Source organism: Camelina sativa, unplaced genomic scaffold (assembly GCF_000633955.1).
Source record: "Camelina sativa cultivar DH55 unplaced genomic scaffold, Cs unpScaffold00532, whole genome shotgun sequence".
Classification (NCBI taxonomy): domain Eukaryota; kingdom Viridiplantae; phylum Streptophyta; class Magnoliopsida; order Brassicales; family Brassicaceae; genus Camelina; species Camelina sativa.
The window spans coordinates 115,291-131,235 of record NW_010921721.1 but is presented as its reverse complement, the minus strand read 5'-3'; the positions used below and the strand labels follow the sequence as shown (position 1 = coordinate 131,235).

Genomic DNA, 15,945 nt, shown 5'->3' with positions numbered 1-15,945 from the left:
TGCTTACAAGGGGATGGTGGTTTGCTTTGCGGCTCGCTTACAGGAGTAGCTGGGATGGAAGCAGATTCAATGGTATGTTTTTGTTGGTTTTCTAATTATTTTCTGCGTTACATATCTTCCTTGTATTACTGGAAGAAGGGATCAAAAATTAGTTTCATTTTATTGGATTTACGTGTGGATATTAACTCTTTATCTTCAGTTACTTGCAGAGGCTATTAAGAAAATATCTGGTTCTTTGACAAGCGAAACTGATGTTCTTTATGTGGAAGATGATGAATCCGATGTCGTTGATGCTACTGAGACAAACACTTGCAATGGTGATATTCCAGAGTGGGCACAGGTTTTGGAACCTGTGAAAAAGCTTCCAACAAATGTTGGGACTAGAATCAGAAAGTGTGTTTATGAAGCTTTAGAGAGAAATCCACCAGAGTGGGCAAAGAAGATATTGGAGCATTCCATCAGTAAAGAAATTTATAAAGGCAATGCTTCAGGACCAACAAAGGTTCAAATCTATAAAACCAATTATCTTCCCTCCTGAAGTACTTGCAAAATTTAAATTGCATAAACCAATTATCTTGTTTTCTCAAATTCACTTCAGTTTTTCTGCTTCTTGTTCTTGTGATGTTGTAAATCTCAGTCTCAGTCTGATGATACATGCTTTTTTGTTAGACTCACCTTAATTCTAAAATTAGTTATTTCCCTCCTATTGGATACAGAAAGCTGTCCTCTCATTGCTAGCGGATGTTCGAGGTGGAGATTTGGTGCAGAGGTCTGTTAAAGGAACCAAAAAGCGGACACCCATAGGTGTATCTGATCTCATTATGAAGAAATGCCGGGCTGTATTGCGTGGTGTTGCAGCCGCAGACGAGGATAAAGTATTCTGCACTTTGCTCGGGCGAAAGTTACTGAATTCCAGTGATAATGATGATGACGGGCTCCTGGGATCACCTGCCATGGTTTCGCGGCCCTTAGACTTCAGAACTATTGATTTGAGATTGGCTGCTGGTGCATACAACGGATCAACTGAAGCTTTTCTTGAGGATGTTCTTGAGGTGGGATTTTCCCTCTAAAATCTGTTTTTTTTTTTTTTGGGTGCAATTGATGGCATGATGCTTCTTGTGCGAAGTAGGAATTAGTTTCTGAATGCTTATAGTATAAGTGCTATATGATCAATTTAGGTATCGTATGTTTGTGTTGTTAATTTCACACTGCTAGTTTAGATGCATAAATGTAAAAGTATCCCAAGAGCCAGGTTATATTTAGAATATTTTTGCCTTCTCTTTATGTCACAGCAGTACCAGGCTAAGCTTTCCGTTGAACGCCAGAACTTTTGCTGGTTCATTGGATAATTTTTTAGCCAGCAATTGAGTCTGACAGTATATGACTTAATTTAAATTTTTCATTTTGATGGTATATCCCTGGACGCGGGTCTTTTTAATGCATGCAACTTGATTTTTCTCATGAATGACATGCTAACTGTAGCTTTCTAATTTGCAGCTGTGGAGTAGTATACGTGTTATGTATGCGGATCAGCCCGATTATGTGGAACTGGTTGCAACTTTGTCTGAAAAATTCAAGTCATTATACGAGGCTGAGGTTTGTCTTCTCCCTCCTTTCTCTGCTATGCTCTACACAATAAGTTATATTCATTACTTAGTAGCATCTAGACGTGGAGACAGTCATTTATATTTTGGCATCTTTGTGGAATAAAATGTTTTGAGATTTATTATTTGTGCAAGTTATAGGCCTTTATGATCAAAGAGGCATCTGAAGATGTCCACTAATGCTATATGCTTTAGAAAGGTTCTTCCTTTTGTGTGCGTGTATAATTTTCGTTATGTTCGCAATTCAGAAATTGCATGCATGGTCTCCTTTTTTCTATGAGAATAACTGCAGTATTGGGGTGCAATTATTTTCTCAAGTTTCAAGCCTTTATTTGTTTTCTGGTATAGGTTCTACCACTTGTTCAGAAACTTGTGGACTACATGAAATTGGAATGCTTAAATGCAGAGATGAAGAAGGAAATTAAGGAAATAGTTGTTTCAGTAAATAAACTTCCCAAGGCCCCGTGGGATGAGGGGGTATGTAAAGTATGCGGCGTTGACAAAGATGATGACAGTGTTCTCTTGTGTGATACATGCGATGCTGAGTATCACACATATTGTTTAAATCCACCTCTTATCAGAATTCCTGATGGAAATTGGTATTGTCCATCTTGTGTCATTGCCAAGCGCATGGCTCAAGAGGCTTTGGAATCTTACAAACTAGTCAGGCGGCGAAAAGGTAGAAAGTATCAGGGGGAACTCACCCGAGCCTCTATGGAAATGACTGCTCACCTGGCAGATGTGATGAAAGAAAAGGACTACTGGGAGTTCAGTGCTGAGGAGGTCAGTTTTGAAACTTGTCTCTCATTTCTTGCTCATTCATTTGAAATCTGTCAATTTTTCATTCTCTTTTGGAGATGAAGACTATGACTATAATTTCATATGTGATATTTAGCTTATGCATTGCCATCTATGGATTCTTACAATCTTTTGGTGCTATTTTCACTTGTATTGTGGTTGAATTTATACCTATTCTGATGCAGAGAATCATGCTGCTTAAGGTTCTATGCGATGAACTGCTCAGCTCATCCCTTGTCCATCAACACCTCGAGCAATGTGCCGAAGCGATAATTGAAATGCAGCAGAAATTGCGCTCTCTTTCCTCAGAATGGAAAAACGCAAAAATGCGGCAAGAATTCTTGATGGCTAAACTCGCAAAGGTTGAACCTAGTATTTTGAAGGAAGCAAGCGAACTACATAATTCAAGTCACTTTGCAGACCATATGGGATGTGATCAACGACCACAGGAGGGCGTTGTTGGAGACGGAGTTACTCATGATGATGAGACTTCCTCTACTGCATTTCTTAACAAAAATCAAGGTAAAGCTCCACTTGATACCGATTCTCAACCTGGAGATTTGCATGTTAATTCCGGTGCGAGCAAGATTTCTTCCCCAGAAAAAATTACATCCCCTGTGAGGCATGAGTTGCCTGTAGCAGATACCTCTCCTCATGTAACGGATATTATGTCTTGTGAAAAAGATACCTTGCACAAGTCCGTTGGAAGAATTCACGAAACACATTCTCTAAATTCCAATGCAGTGGAATTGCAGACAGCTCATGATGCATCTTCTCAGGCTTCTCAAGAGTTGCAGGCTTGTCAACAGGATTTGATTGCCACTAGTAATGATATTCAGAATCTGCAGCTATCAATCAGAAGTGTAGAGTCACAGCTTCTAAAGCAATCTATACGAAGAGACTTTCTGGGAAACGATTCTAGCGGTCGTTTATATTGGGGTTGCTGCTTCCCAGATGAAAATCCGCGTATACTGGTTGATGGAAGCATATCTTTGCAAAAACCTGTTCAAGCCGATTTGACGGGTTCAAGAGCCCCCTCTCCGTTTCTCCATGCCATTGACCATGGAAGACTAACGCTTTCACCCTGGACATATTATGAAACCGAAGCTGAGATAAGCGAGCTCGTCCAATGGCTTCATGATGATGACCCGAAAGAAAGAGACCTGAGAGAGTCTATTTTGTGCTGGAAAAGGTTACGATTTGGGGACCTTCAAAAGGAAAAGAAAGAAGCTCAGAATTTGTCTTTTCCTGTTTTGGCTAGGGGACTTGTGACCAAGGCTGCCATGTCAATGGAGAAGAGATATGGTTCATGCATCAAACTAGAGATGGAAACGTTTAAAAAGCGGGGGAAGAAAACAAAGGTTGCGGAGCAAGAAAATTTGTGTCGATGCGAATGCTTGGAAGCAATTTTGCCATCCATGATTCACTGCCTCATATGCCACAAAACATTCGCAAGTGATGATGAATTTGAGGACCACTCTGAGAGTAGGTGTATTCCTTACTCATTAGCAACTGAAGAAGCGAAGGAAATCACTGATTTTTCGAAAGCAAAAGAAAGTCTGAAATCCGATTATCTTAATGTTAAGTCTAGCGCCGGCAAAGATGTCGCTGAAATATCCAATGTTTCTGAACTTGATTCTGGGTTGATAAGATATCAAGAAGAAGAATCTATATCCCCATACCATTTTGAGGAGATCTGTTCCAAGTTTGTGACTAAGGATTCCAACAGAGATTTGGTTAAAGATATCGGTCTGATCGGCTCAAATGGCATCGCAACATTTCTTCCATCGTCTAATACTCATCTTTACGACTCAGTGCTTATCTCTGCCAATTCCAGTAAGCTAGATGGTGATGATTCAGGGGATCAGGTCATTTTTGCTGGTTCTGAAACCAATGTTGAAGGCTTAAATTCTGAATCTAACATGTCATTCGATAGATCTTTTACACACGACCTTGGCGGTCCACCGAGTAAACCAAGCGGAATGGGTTTTGGCTTCTCAGAGCTAAAGATTAAGAAATACTCAGGTAGTGGGTTGAAAAGCTGCTGTGTGGTTCCACAGGCTTCGTTGAAACGAATAACTGGCAAGGCGTTGCCGGTTTTTAGGTTCCTAAAAACCAACTTGCTTGATATGGATGTGGCACTACCTGATGAAGCTTTAAGACCGTCGAAATCGCATCCAGACCGTAGAAGAGCTTGGCGTATATTTGTTAAATCCGCGCAAAGCATTTATGAGGTTTGGTCTAATCCTTAATTAGTATATTTCCTCCTCTCTATCTATAGATACACAGATCAATCTGGATTTTCTAATTTCTATGCGTTTCATATTTATTTCAGTTGGTTCAGGCAACAATTGTGCTAGAAGACATGGTTAAGACAGGGTACTTGAAAAATGCATGGTGGTACTGGTCTTCCCTTTCAGCGGCTGCTAAAATATCGACTCTCTCGACGTTATCTGTCCGTATCTTCTCCCTTGATGCAGCTATTACGTACGATAAACTCATAACTCCATCAGATCCGATGGATGAAACAAATCCGATCATCAGCTTACCAGACCAGAAGTCGCAACCGGTTTCAGATTCACAAGAAAGAAGCAGCAGAGCAAACAGGCGATCTGGTAAGAAGAGGAAAGAACCCGAGGTATCATAGTAACTTATTTGAACCCACCGGAAAAGCTCAGCGGGCACAGCCTCGTGAGAATGTGAACCGGAAATGTGGATTTTGTTTTTGTTCCGGTTGAGTCAAAGTGGAGCCAATCTGTATGTTGTAGATATAGGCAATGTTTCTTCTATCTATATATCTGGAAGTGGACCTGTAAGTTGCGGATGTTTTTGGTAGTTCATCATGACAGGAGAGGCCGAAGTCCGGTTCATGGAATGGAACGGCGGTAGATGGCGGTTCAAGAGGTGAATGAGCTTGAGAGAGTATGTGTACACATAATATGTAGAAGAAGACTGACTAATGTGGAATTAATTAGTATCAACTGATGTTAGAACGGAAACACTTCAATTCTTTATAAAATCTCTTTCTTAATGGATCGTTATGACTTGTGAGGGCTGTTTTGGTAGCAATAAGTATTCACAACAACCGGTGATTTTATATTGGTAGTAGTACTAAATTGAAGTGACTTCATAGTAATACTTTTAACTTATCAAATACCGTGAAATTGCTGAATGATTCCACAATTATGCGGGGGGTTTTCGTCAGCAAACATGGCAACGACATGACTGTTGTACTTTAATAATAAACGCACACATAAATAGTAGATGTATATATATAATAATTAAGGCCAACCCCAGAATCCCAATGATTCGCTGTGATGGTGCGACGGTGAAGTAGTGGGCACAAAGACGTCAGAGAAACAGGCCCGGTCATTATCACAGGCGATGTTGTCTTGTTGGGAGTGGATGGGTACGAGGCTGGGGAAGTAAGAGTCACAGCTGTCTAGTAGTTGAGGTGCGTCTTCGTCAAGTACCGCACTCCCAACACTCCCTGAACTTAACCGGTCCTCGGTTTTGATTGCCGCCGGGTTGAGGTATACCGGATCAAGTTGGTTGGGTTCGGGGACTTGACGACCCGGAGGTAGTTCATTAGCTTCTTCATCTTTGCCAAGAAGCTTTTCGGTCAGTGAAGTAACCTGTGGAAAGATTCTTAACTTTTTCAATCACAACGGTCAACACAAGCAACCTCCCCTTAATTATATAATTCTTCTTTGATTGATTTGTATTCTTCCCAACTTTCTATCTTTTTCTAGTATAATAATAATAATATATTCTCCAATCAGCTTGTCTTGAAAGCAAAAAGAAAATTAAAAGCATGTTCTTCTTTTTTCACTTGATGCTTTCTCTTCCTTAGGTAGATTAAATCATTCATTCATATTTAAAATTCTTGAGATGATGATGATAAATTGATGTTGGATGTAATAAAAACCTCGGATCTGAGCTTATCGTTGTCCTTGACGATGGAGTCGTAGTTAGAGAGGAGTTGGTCGTAAGTGGACTTGAGAAGATCGTAGTCTCTCTCGAGCTGTTTTGTTTTCCAACGAGCCCGGCGGTTTTGAAACCACACGGCCACTTGCCTCGGCTGTAGACCAAGCTTCTTGGCAAGCTGAGTCTTGCGTTCTGGCTCCAGCTTGTTCTCTGTCTCGAAGCTTTTCTCCAACAGATGCACCTGAAACACATGCATCATGTATATATTATTAACCCTAGCTAGCTAAATCAATCATGTTTCAGACTTATCTTCTTCTTCTTCTAATATTATTTGGATGAATAAGGAATTTGTACTTGTTCGGAAGTGAGGCGACGCTTCTTTTCGGGCAACTGGTCGTCGTAATATTCCTCATCGTAGAGATCCTCAGGGGAGCTAAAGAAGGGCCTTCGCTTTGATGTTTCCTCCATGTTCATCATCATCATCGATCTTGCTCCTCCTTCCCAATCCAACATATATAATGATATTTATATATAAACCAAACTGTCACAATATATAATAACTACACAATAACACAACAATATTCATAATTGTTCTAATGCGGGTTCCTAGCTAGAGCATTTATCTAGAAAACAGTAAAAACAGGGGAAATTCACACACCTAGCTAACCTAATAAGGTCAAATTTGAATCAATAGTATTAGATTTGAGTGGTGATCAGGAAATAACCTTGGACGACTGGATTGAGATTCCCAAGGAAGAACATGTTGCCGTGTTGTGAGGCTGATGGATCGAAATAAAACGAATTTGATTCCATAATGATTTTTGAACAGAGAAGAGAAGAAGGAATAAAGAAACAACTTGTGAGAGAAAGAAACAAAGAAAAAGAGGATCACAGCGAGAGATGATTTTATCAAAGAAGATGGATCGATCAAGATTTGTATTGGAAACCAAAGAGAATAGGATTAAAAGATCATGATCTTATGGCGGAAGAAGCTTGTGCTCCATAGTAATCTCACGGGTGACTCCAACGGGCATATGCAAAATCCCATCATGAACTACAAACAATTCCCCTCCGCTCTGCCAGAGGGAGCCAAGAATCACAGCCAGTACTATCAAAACAAGAAACCTATATTGATTTCCAAATATCGACGATTAGTAGTTTTTTTAAAGAGTGTGAGAAGACTTGTGATAGAAGTGAGAGAGAGAGAGAGAGAAAGAGAGAGAATAGAACAAAGTTGGTTCCCTTTTGTTGGTTGGCTTTTGCAATGCAATCGGCTAAACTCATTAGCTTCAACAAGCGCGCTCTTTTATACACACCACTAGGCCCTCTTTGCTGATTTACCTTAATACCCTTTTTCTTTTGGGGGTACACGAGTAATGTTTTTTTTGTTGTTGTTAGGGTATCAAATTCAAACGTTAATACTTAATATATCTGTTTTAGCTACAAAAATTAACATGTTCTTAGATATGATGATTGTGAACTGACCTTTTTGATCAAAAATTTCCATATTCTTCTTCCAACATAATCCGATAATTTTATAGTTAGATTAGGGATTGGACCCGTACATGCGTGCGGGGTTAATTTTTTTAAAAACTAAGTTTGCAATTAGGTTTGGACTATGCAGAGTTATTATTTGTTAAAAATGTTATTAACATTCATAATCCAACTTTGTGCCAATTTATTTTTAGTTTGATTTAGAAAAGAGGATGATTAGATTTACGTACATTAAAAAGTAGTAAAAGAAAGATAGTATGTCTGTTTCGGGAACCCGTCCCGTCTCATATATAGTATGTCATGTGTTTTGTTCTATCTTATAACCGTAGTTCTAATAAGATTTTATCAATTTGATATTGTATGTTTTAGTCCAACAAATAAGGAAGTAGGTAAATGATTCGCATCCACATACATTTTATTTGTAAATATAATTATTTGGTACAGCATTTATAACATAAACTTATATTGGTTTTCTTTCATCAAATTTCTAAATGTTTGAAATAATAATCGCTTCACCATAAATTTTGGATTCACTTGAAATTTAATTTAACTATCCAAATTTTATAATCCCATCTTGATATATATATAAATATATTTCTTGGTTTTTTTTTCTATAAAAATAGTTTATATAATGTTTTTCAAAAAAATTATTTGTTCTCGTCTCTTACTTGATCTTCCCTATACATTAGTATTTTTAATTAATTATGTATTAGTAAAACTCAAATTATTTGGGGTTAATTTCTATAAACTAAACCTATGGATCAACCCGCACTTTCGTGTAGGGTTTTTTTTAATTGTTTGTATTTTATTAAAAATAGTGAGAAGACCTATTATACATAAATTTTGACAGAAAATATAACTTTTTCTAATTTAACTTTGTCTAATTTAATTTAAATATAACTTTGTTCTAATTTAACTTTGTCTAATTTAATTTAAATATAACTTTGTCTAATTTAATTTGATAAAGATATGAGAAAGCCTCAGAACATCTTTGATATTTTTTATTCTCATTAATCTTTTCATTTTGTATATTAGAAAGATAATAAAATTGATGATAAATGTTTTAATATAATTATTGTGTTTTCGTTTTTGTATAGCTATATATATTTAAAAATTATTTTTTATATTTTATGAAATATTTAATTAATTTCAACTAATTAGCATCTCGTATCAATTTAAGTTATCATTTTAAAAGAGATTTAATGTCATGTTTTAATTTGTAATCGTGTTTTTAGAAAATTGTATAAACCTCTAACTTTAATTATTAGAATATTTGTTAAAGATTGAGATCTCTTATACTTAATCATTAATATAGTTTTCTAAAATATTTGAACTTATTATTTATACTGAATATAATTTCATAAAATATAAGATGTATTATTTTTGTAGTTAATATAGCTTCCTAAAATACTGGAATAATTTGAATCAAATTTAACACACGAAGACTAACTGAATTTAGAAAACTATAAATGTTTAATATTTAATTTAAAAAAATATTTAGAAAACTTAATATTTTCGAAGTTAATTATTTATGGGTTATTACCATATCCAAAATTAGATTTGAAATCTAAGTATCCATCGTTTAACCAATTATGAAAAGAGTTAATCATTTATTTCTTTAAAAGCTGTTACCAGTTTAGTATTTTTTTTTTTTAATTATGTAGGTAAATGGGTGTGTTTGGCAATATGGATATATGTTATGTTTTTGTCTTTTTCTTTATGCCTAAGTGTACTCTCCAATTAATAGTATAAATTGATTTTTTTTTTTTTTTTAATTTCTCTCTGTGGATTGATACATGACATCAAAAAGGGAAATGGGGACAATTGTGGTAATTCGAATGTGATTGGCTTCGTTTTTATAATATTTACAATCGGAAGTGGACTTTTCTGAGCTCTGTAGGGTCCACTTTCTTTAGCGAGTGGACTCGGTAACAGATCTCCACCGTTAGATTTGCATTATATCTTCTCTTTTTTTGTTATTTAATATTTTTAAAAAGAAAATAGTTATATAAAATAAAATACAAAAATCAGATTTGGGGGTGGTTCGGCCAAAGCAGAGAGTGTGGTAGGAGTTAGGGGTTCATGCTCGACGGTCGGGTCAGTGTCGGATCTACGCTTTATCCTATTTTATCCAACGGTCCTCGTCACCCTGTGTCTTAACCTTGTGCACAGCTATGTCACATTATCATCATTTCATTTAAAAATTCTGTAAAAATCAAATTCACGTCATTCCTATCTCTTTTATAGTATTTGTTTTCTTTATCTCTTAATATATATGCTGCTGCACCTTGACGTCTTGCACAAACAACATTATACTATTAGTCTATTGTTAATCACTTTGTTAACTATTACAAGAAATTGCTTCTATATATACTTTTACTTTTCACATTTAAGGTTAATCATATTATCTTCGTTTACTGTCACTTTACCTAACTGCATATTTTTCCAAATTAAAAACAAAAAAAAATCAATTTTTTAAAAAATGTATACAACAAAATTTTGGTGAATATCAATTTTATGTCACACCTTACGGAGGAAAAAAAACAGACTAGGTGCATGGAACTGCTTATAATCGCCGCACTAATTCAGGGCCCTATAGGGTACTGTTCTTTTTGATATACTAATATAAACATATTAGTTAATAAACTTATCATGTTACACAAGTCCCCACGTAGCTTCGTCCTGTCCCTTTTTTTTTTTTTATGATTTCTGATTGAACTATTTTCTGTGAGTTAATCGTTAATCGTTACTAGTTACTACAGTACTTACTAGTTACTAGCTACTAGTATTTCATGATCTTGTTTCCAGTGATATAAGTATAATTCAACATATATAACATATTTAAATTTATTTACCCTTAAAGATATATATTCCTCCTTCGTTTTCATTTCTTTATGACTCTTCGGCTACCCAAAATGCAAATACTCGTATACTGTATTATACATATATCATGTGTGTATGCATGTTTATATGACTTTATATATCAATATATGCTCAGCTCTTGCATTGCATACATATTAATTATGGATGCATAAATATTGTTGATCAAGAAAAACCATTCCAATTAGATTGATCGCTCCATTACAAACTATATGATCCATGGTATATGTTTGATAGAAGAATTATGTTTGTCTATATAATAGATGAGAAAATATGCTAAATTTACGTACGTTATTGTCTGCTTCCATTCCATGTGTTAGCCAGTTGGCTACCAATGGACCTTTCTAATAAAGGAATATCTTTCACCACCCAAATAAGAANAAACAGACTAGGTGCATGGAACTGCTTATAATCGCCGCACTAATTCAGGGCCCTATAGGGTACTGTTCTTTTTGATATACTAATATAAACATATTAGTTAATAAACTTATCATGTTACACAAGTCCCCACGTAGCTTCGTCCTGTCCCTTTTTTTTTTTTTATGATTTCTGATTGAACTATTTTCTGTGAGTTAATCGTTAATCGTTACTAGTTACTACAGTACTTACTAGTTACTAGCTACTAGTATTTCATGATCTTGTTTCCAGTGATATAAGTATAATTCAACATATATAACATATTTAAATTTATTTACCCTTAAAGATATATATTCCTCCTTCGTTTTCATTTCTTTATGACTCTTCGGCTACCCAAAATGCAAATACTCGTATACTGTATTATACATATATCATGTGTGTATGCATGTTTATATGACTTTATATATCAATATATGCTCAGCTCTTGCATTGCATACATATTAATTATGGATGCATAAATATTGTTGATCAAGAAAAACCATTCCAATTAGATTGATCGCTCCATTACAAACTATATGATCCATGGTATATGTTTGATAGAAGAATTATGTTTGTCTATATAATAGATGAGAAAATATGCTAAATTTACGTACGTTATTGTCTGCTTCCATTCCATGTGTTAGCCAGTTGGCTACCAATGGACCTTTCTAATAAAGGAATATCTTTCACCACCCAAATAAGAATATAAGAGGGAAGAAATTAATAACCCTTAAGATTTTTTTTTTTTTTTAAAGAAAAGAAAAAAGGGAGTACTCTAAAGAAAATTGAAAGGTAGAGGAATTTGCCATCCTATGAAGGAATGGGTTTTTTTTTTTTTTTAACACTTCTCCCCAAACGATAATGATCTCACTTAAAAAAAAAAAAAAAAGGAGAATAATATGCTAAAATAAGCAAGATCATAATCATTATAGCAATGTTTTAAAATCCGACCCGGATGACGAACCGGACTACCTCTCGAGTCATCGGGTCACCGGGTCAACCGGGTTCAACCACGGGTCAATCGCACATCTGCATAAATCTTCGAACACACATATGTATTCCCTTTCACGCCATTAAGATGGTGTTTCATCATATTATCACTTTGGGTCTTTTGATTGAATGACATACGGCCAAGCAATATCACTTTTTCTTCGGACTGAACGGTTTGCAGCTGCTTTTTCTTCATAGTTTTCCACTTCCTCTCTTACCATTTCCTGTTAAATTCACAACATAGAAATATCAAACACAGATCTGAAAAAGATTATACTAATAGTCTAATATTCTAAATCAATTAAACACATGATAATCACAAATAAAGATGAATTTTCAGAATAATAGAGAAAGATTAATATAGAACAACCAACGGTTTCTTACGCAAAGTATGAGAGATCAGAGATGACAAATAAGTTGAAGATGAGAGGTGTGCCATCGAAACTCTAAAGGAATAAAAGGTTTTAAAATAATTGAAACTGTGAAACTTTATATTTTTTTCCAAAAATCAACTGAATTTTTTTGAACCACTAACCGGCCGGGTCAACCGATTCACCGGGTCACGGGTTAATAGCGGTTTTTTCTGGGTTTTGCTGATTTTATTACTACCGGTTATTAGTACTATTTCCGAACCGGTGAAGTCTCCGGGTCGCAGGTTAACCGGTCGGACCGGCCGGTCCGGGCCAGGCGTGAAAACATTGCATTATAGTGATTGCATATTTAAGCCACTTTAGAATTAAAGCTTCTATATATGTTTAGTTAACTATTACTCCATAGAGTATATGATGAATATAAATTGTAAAACAACTTAATTAGACACAACTAAGTAAGTTGACTCCCTATATTCTATGATCTCAAAATGTTTTTAGAAAAGAATCTTTGAAAGGTACACTTAGCTCATAATGGAATGTATGTTTGATTAACTTTTCGTCTATCAATAAGTTTTCTCAATTTAGCACTAATTAAACAAAGCAAAACAAACAAATCTGAAATTGTTTTTTTGAGAAAGTAAAAAATATATTCATCTTGATTCTTGATTATTAAAATAGCTATACAAATAAAAAATCAAGATTTTTCTTTTGTTTTTTTCTTCACAGCTAAGCTAAGAGGCCACGAAAATATGGTGGCATCTTTTTCATTGGATAGTGTCTTCTGAGGTTTTCCTTTATGTTTTTCCAAAAACAGGGGACTTTTTTTCTTTATCCCTCTATTATTTGCTTTACACAAAAAGGTGATTGCACGAATAGTTCATGAAATTAAAGTATTGAAAGAACATAAATGTTAATTAGAGAAACAAAAAACAACAAATAGTTACAGATTGCCATGGATTATCGTTTAAGAAAAAGGGTTACGAAAATAGATTACATTTCACAGGGGTGGTTCTTTCATATAATGGATTATTTTTATTTTCATTACGGCATAAATTATACTGACGCGTATTTTAAAAACTTCAATTGAAAGAAAATGGTGTGTACTGTTTAAAGAAGAAAGAAAAGAAAAGAAGCAGAACACCTGAGAGGAACAAATGACTTTTAGTTAGGACATTGTGTGTGACTGTGTGTGTTCGTAGTGGATTGTGTCGCCATGTGTGTGGTTCTGCGAAAAGAAGATCAATCTATAAAGGTGTGTGAGCACCATTCATATTTTTTAATAGTTTCCTCCACTATCTTTTCTTTCTTTCTTATTTCCCTTCTTCTATTTCTATATTAAATAGAGGAAAACTTTAACTGGAATCGTTACTATCTGTCATGATATTCATATTAGCCTTTTTTTTTTTTTTTTGGTGAGGGTCACGACCACGATGTCATTTTCAGAAAGATAAAAAGGATAGATATAAATATTAAATTTATATTAAAAAAGTATATTCAGTCTTTTCGTTTGAGAAGGTCCATTCATTATGGTATGGGTTTTCAATTCTAACTGTATGCGAACAGTGAGTGATATTCAACTTCTTCTTCATCTCAAACCACACACGTATACTACACACGTTTATCTCTTTACAGGTTATCAATACATACATATAGAATTTTACAACAGTACATGTTACGTGTATGTACGTACATTCGTCACGTAACCCTTTACTAGTCTAGATCGTATAGTATTTAGTTGAAAGACAATTGAATTCTAGCTAGCAATTTCTTTTTAGAGTGATAGATAGAAGAATCACTCGTGAAGCGTTGCCTTCTATTTCATAGACAACCACCAGATGATGATATGAATTTATTTAAATTAGGAAACAAACTAAGTAACAACTACAGTAACATACATCTTTCAAGTAATCGACTTCTTAAAGATATCGTAGTAAAGAGTGATTTGATTATAGTATAGAGCAAGAATAAAGTAAGATTTGATTATATAGCTACATAATTTGTTCCCTAAGTACGAAACAAGAAAAAAAAAATGAAAATACACTAGAATTAACCCAAATTTGGGTAAAAATAACTCAATTGACATACCATCACTAGATTGACACAATATTTATGTAAAAAAGACCAAAAACCCAAAAAATAATAATTAATTTTTATTCTTAGAAAAAAAAGATTTGAAATAAATTAAAAAATAATAATAATAATCTATATAAAAATATAATTTAAAATATGATTTTTAATTTTTTATTTGAAAATATGTTTACAAAAATATTATGTATTAAAATATGATTTTTTAAAAGAAAATTTCGAAAATATGTTTTATAAAACTATAATGAAATAAAATATTATTTCAAAATATTATTTAAAAAAAATATCTGTGTTGATGTTTAAAATATAGTTTTCTTCAAATCTCTACAAAAAGAATATGATAAAAAAATCTGATGTATAAAATTATGATTTGTCAAAAATAAGATGTATAAAATATGACTTAAAACATATATCTATGTTAATGTATAAAAATATGATGTATAAATAGAAAATAGGGAAAAAAATTAATGATTTTAATGGTGAATATGGCAACTAATATAAACAAATTTGATAACAAACATCAGATTTTTAGAATCCTAAAAACAAAATTGTTATAACAAAAAACAAATCTGCCATAACATAAAAATAAATTTGTTGCCACTATAATTACATCAAATAAATTTGTTATCAAACACCAATACTCAGACAGCAAAGTAGTGATGACTCAGCATGATATTGGAGTCCCACCATGGTTCGAGGAACGATATTGGTACCTCGTAAAAAAATAAAATAAATAAATTGTTATCAAACAACAGATTAACAAATTTTTTATCAAACGACATATATTTTTGGTTAAATTATCAAAATATGTGGTGTATTTATAAATAAGTCTATCGTTAAAAAATAAATATGTCACTAATTATAAATTTGTTATAACTATCTTCAAATAAATTTGTCATCCAAAATAAATCTATCGGTCATGCACAAATAAATATGTCGTGCAAAAATAAATCTGTCGTACATAAACAAATATGTCACAACTAATCCGATAGACTTTTAAAAATATTTAAAATTGTTTAAAAAATGCTAGAGATTTTTTTAAAAGGTAAATTTGACTTCTTTTTTTTTTGACAAAAAAAAAAATGTATTTTAGACATAAAAATAACTCAACTAACCTTCATATTTTATAAGTTAATTGAGTAACTAATCTCTTAATTTGGTCAATCTTAGGTTTTTTCTCAAAAAAGAATTATAATTACGTTCAGGTTGACTTCATATAAAGATGTGACTAACATTGAACGTAAGATGATGATGCTGCAAGCAAAACTCTCTTCCTCAAGTAAGGTCAAACAAAAGTTAGAATCCTAGAACTTCCACTCCAAACAATTGAAGAAAATGATATTAACATTTTTATTTACAAAGAAAAAAATATGTTTTCATGTATCTCTTAGTTTTTTTTT

The 15,945-nt window shown here is 33.8% G+C and overlaps 2 protein-coding genes across 2 annotated transcripts; one reads left to right on the top strand and one right to left on the bottom strand.

Annotated features, from left to right (window-relative positions):
* Positions 1 to 6: 6 nt before the first annotated feature.
* LOC104773405 (methyl-CpG-binding domain-containing protein 9-like) lies at positions 7 to 5,433 on the top strand. The gene is made up of 7 exons (XM_010498009.1): positions 7 to 72; positions 200 to 502; positions 717 to 1,052; positions 1,498 to 1,596; positions 1,953 to 2,387; positions 2,588 to 4,636; positions 4,738 to 5,433. Exons 1-7 carry the CDS (start codon positions 55 to 57, stop codon positions 5,047 to 5,049), a joined length of 3,552 nt encoding a protein of 1,183 aa, XP_010496311.2. The 5' UTR covers positions 7 to 54; the 3' UTR covers positions 5,050 to 5,433.
* Positions 5,434 to 5,528: 95 nt separating this feature from the next.
* Positions 5,529 to 7,602, bottom strand: LOC104773404 (homeobox-leucine zipper protein HAT5-like). Its single transcript, XM_010498008.1, has 4 exons — positions 7,055 to 7,602; positions 6,684 to 6,826; positions 6,331 to 6,570; positions 5,529 to 6,037 (listed from the first exon to the last, which is right to left on the bottom strand). Exons 1-4 carry the CDS (start codon positions 7,140 to 7,142, stop codon positions 5,684 to 5,686), a joined length of 825 nt encoding a protein of 274 aa, XP_010496310.1. The 5' UTR covers positions 7,143 to 7,602; the 3' UTR covers positions 5,529 to 5,683.
* Positions 7,603 to 15,945: the final 8,343 nt, after the last annotated feature.

Bases quoted from the DNA above. Each gene is read 5' to 3' on its own strand.
- LOC104773405 (XM_010498009.1), top strand. The intron at 1,053-1,497 runs GTGGGATTTTCC...TCTAATTTGCAG, and splicing joins TTCTTGAGGATGTTCTTGAG to CTGTGGAGTAGTATACGTGT. The intron at 1,597-1,952 runs GTTTGTCTTCTC...TTTCTGGTATAG, and splicing joins AGTCATTATACGAGGCTGAG to GTTCTACCACTTGTTCAGAA.
- LOC104773404 (XM_010498008.1), bottom strand. From the start codon at position 7,142: ATGGAATCAAATTCGTTTTATTTCGATCCATCAGCCTCACAACACGGC. The intron at 6,827-7,054 runs GTTATTTCCTGA...TGGATTGGGAAG, and splicing joins TCTCAATCCAGTCGTCCAAG to GAGGAGCAAGATCGATGATG. The intron at 6,571-6,683 runs GTACAAATTCCT...CATGTGTTTCAG, and splicing joins GTCGCCTCACTTCCGAACAA to GTGCATCTGTTGGAGAAAAG.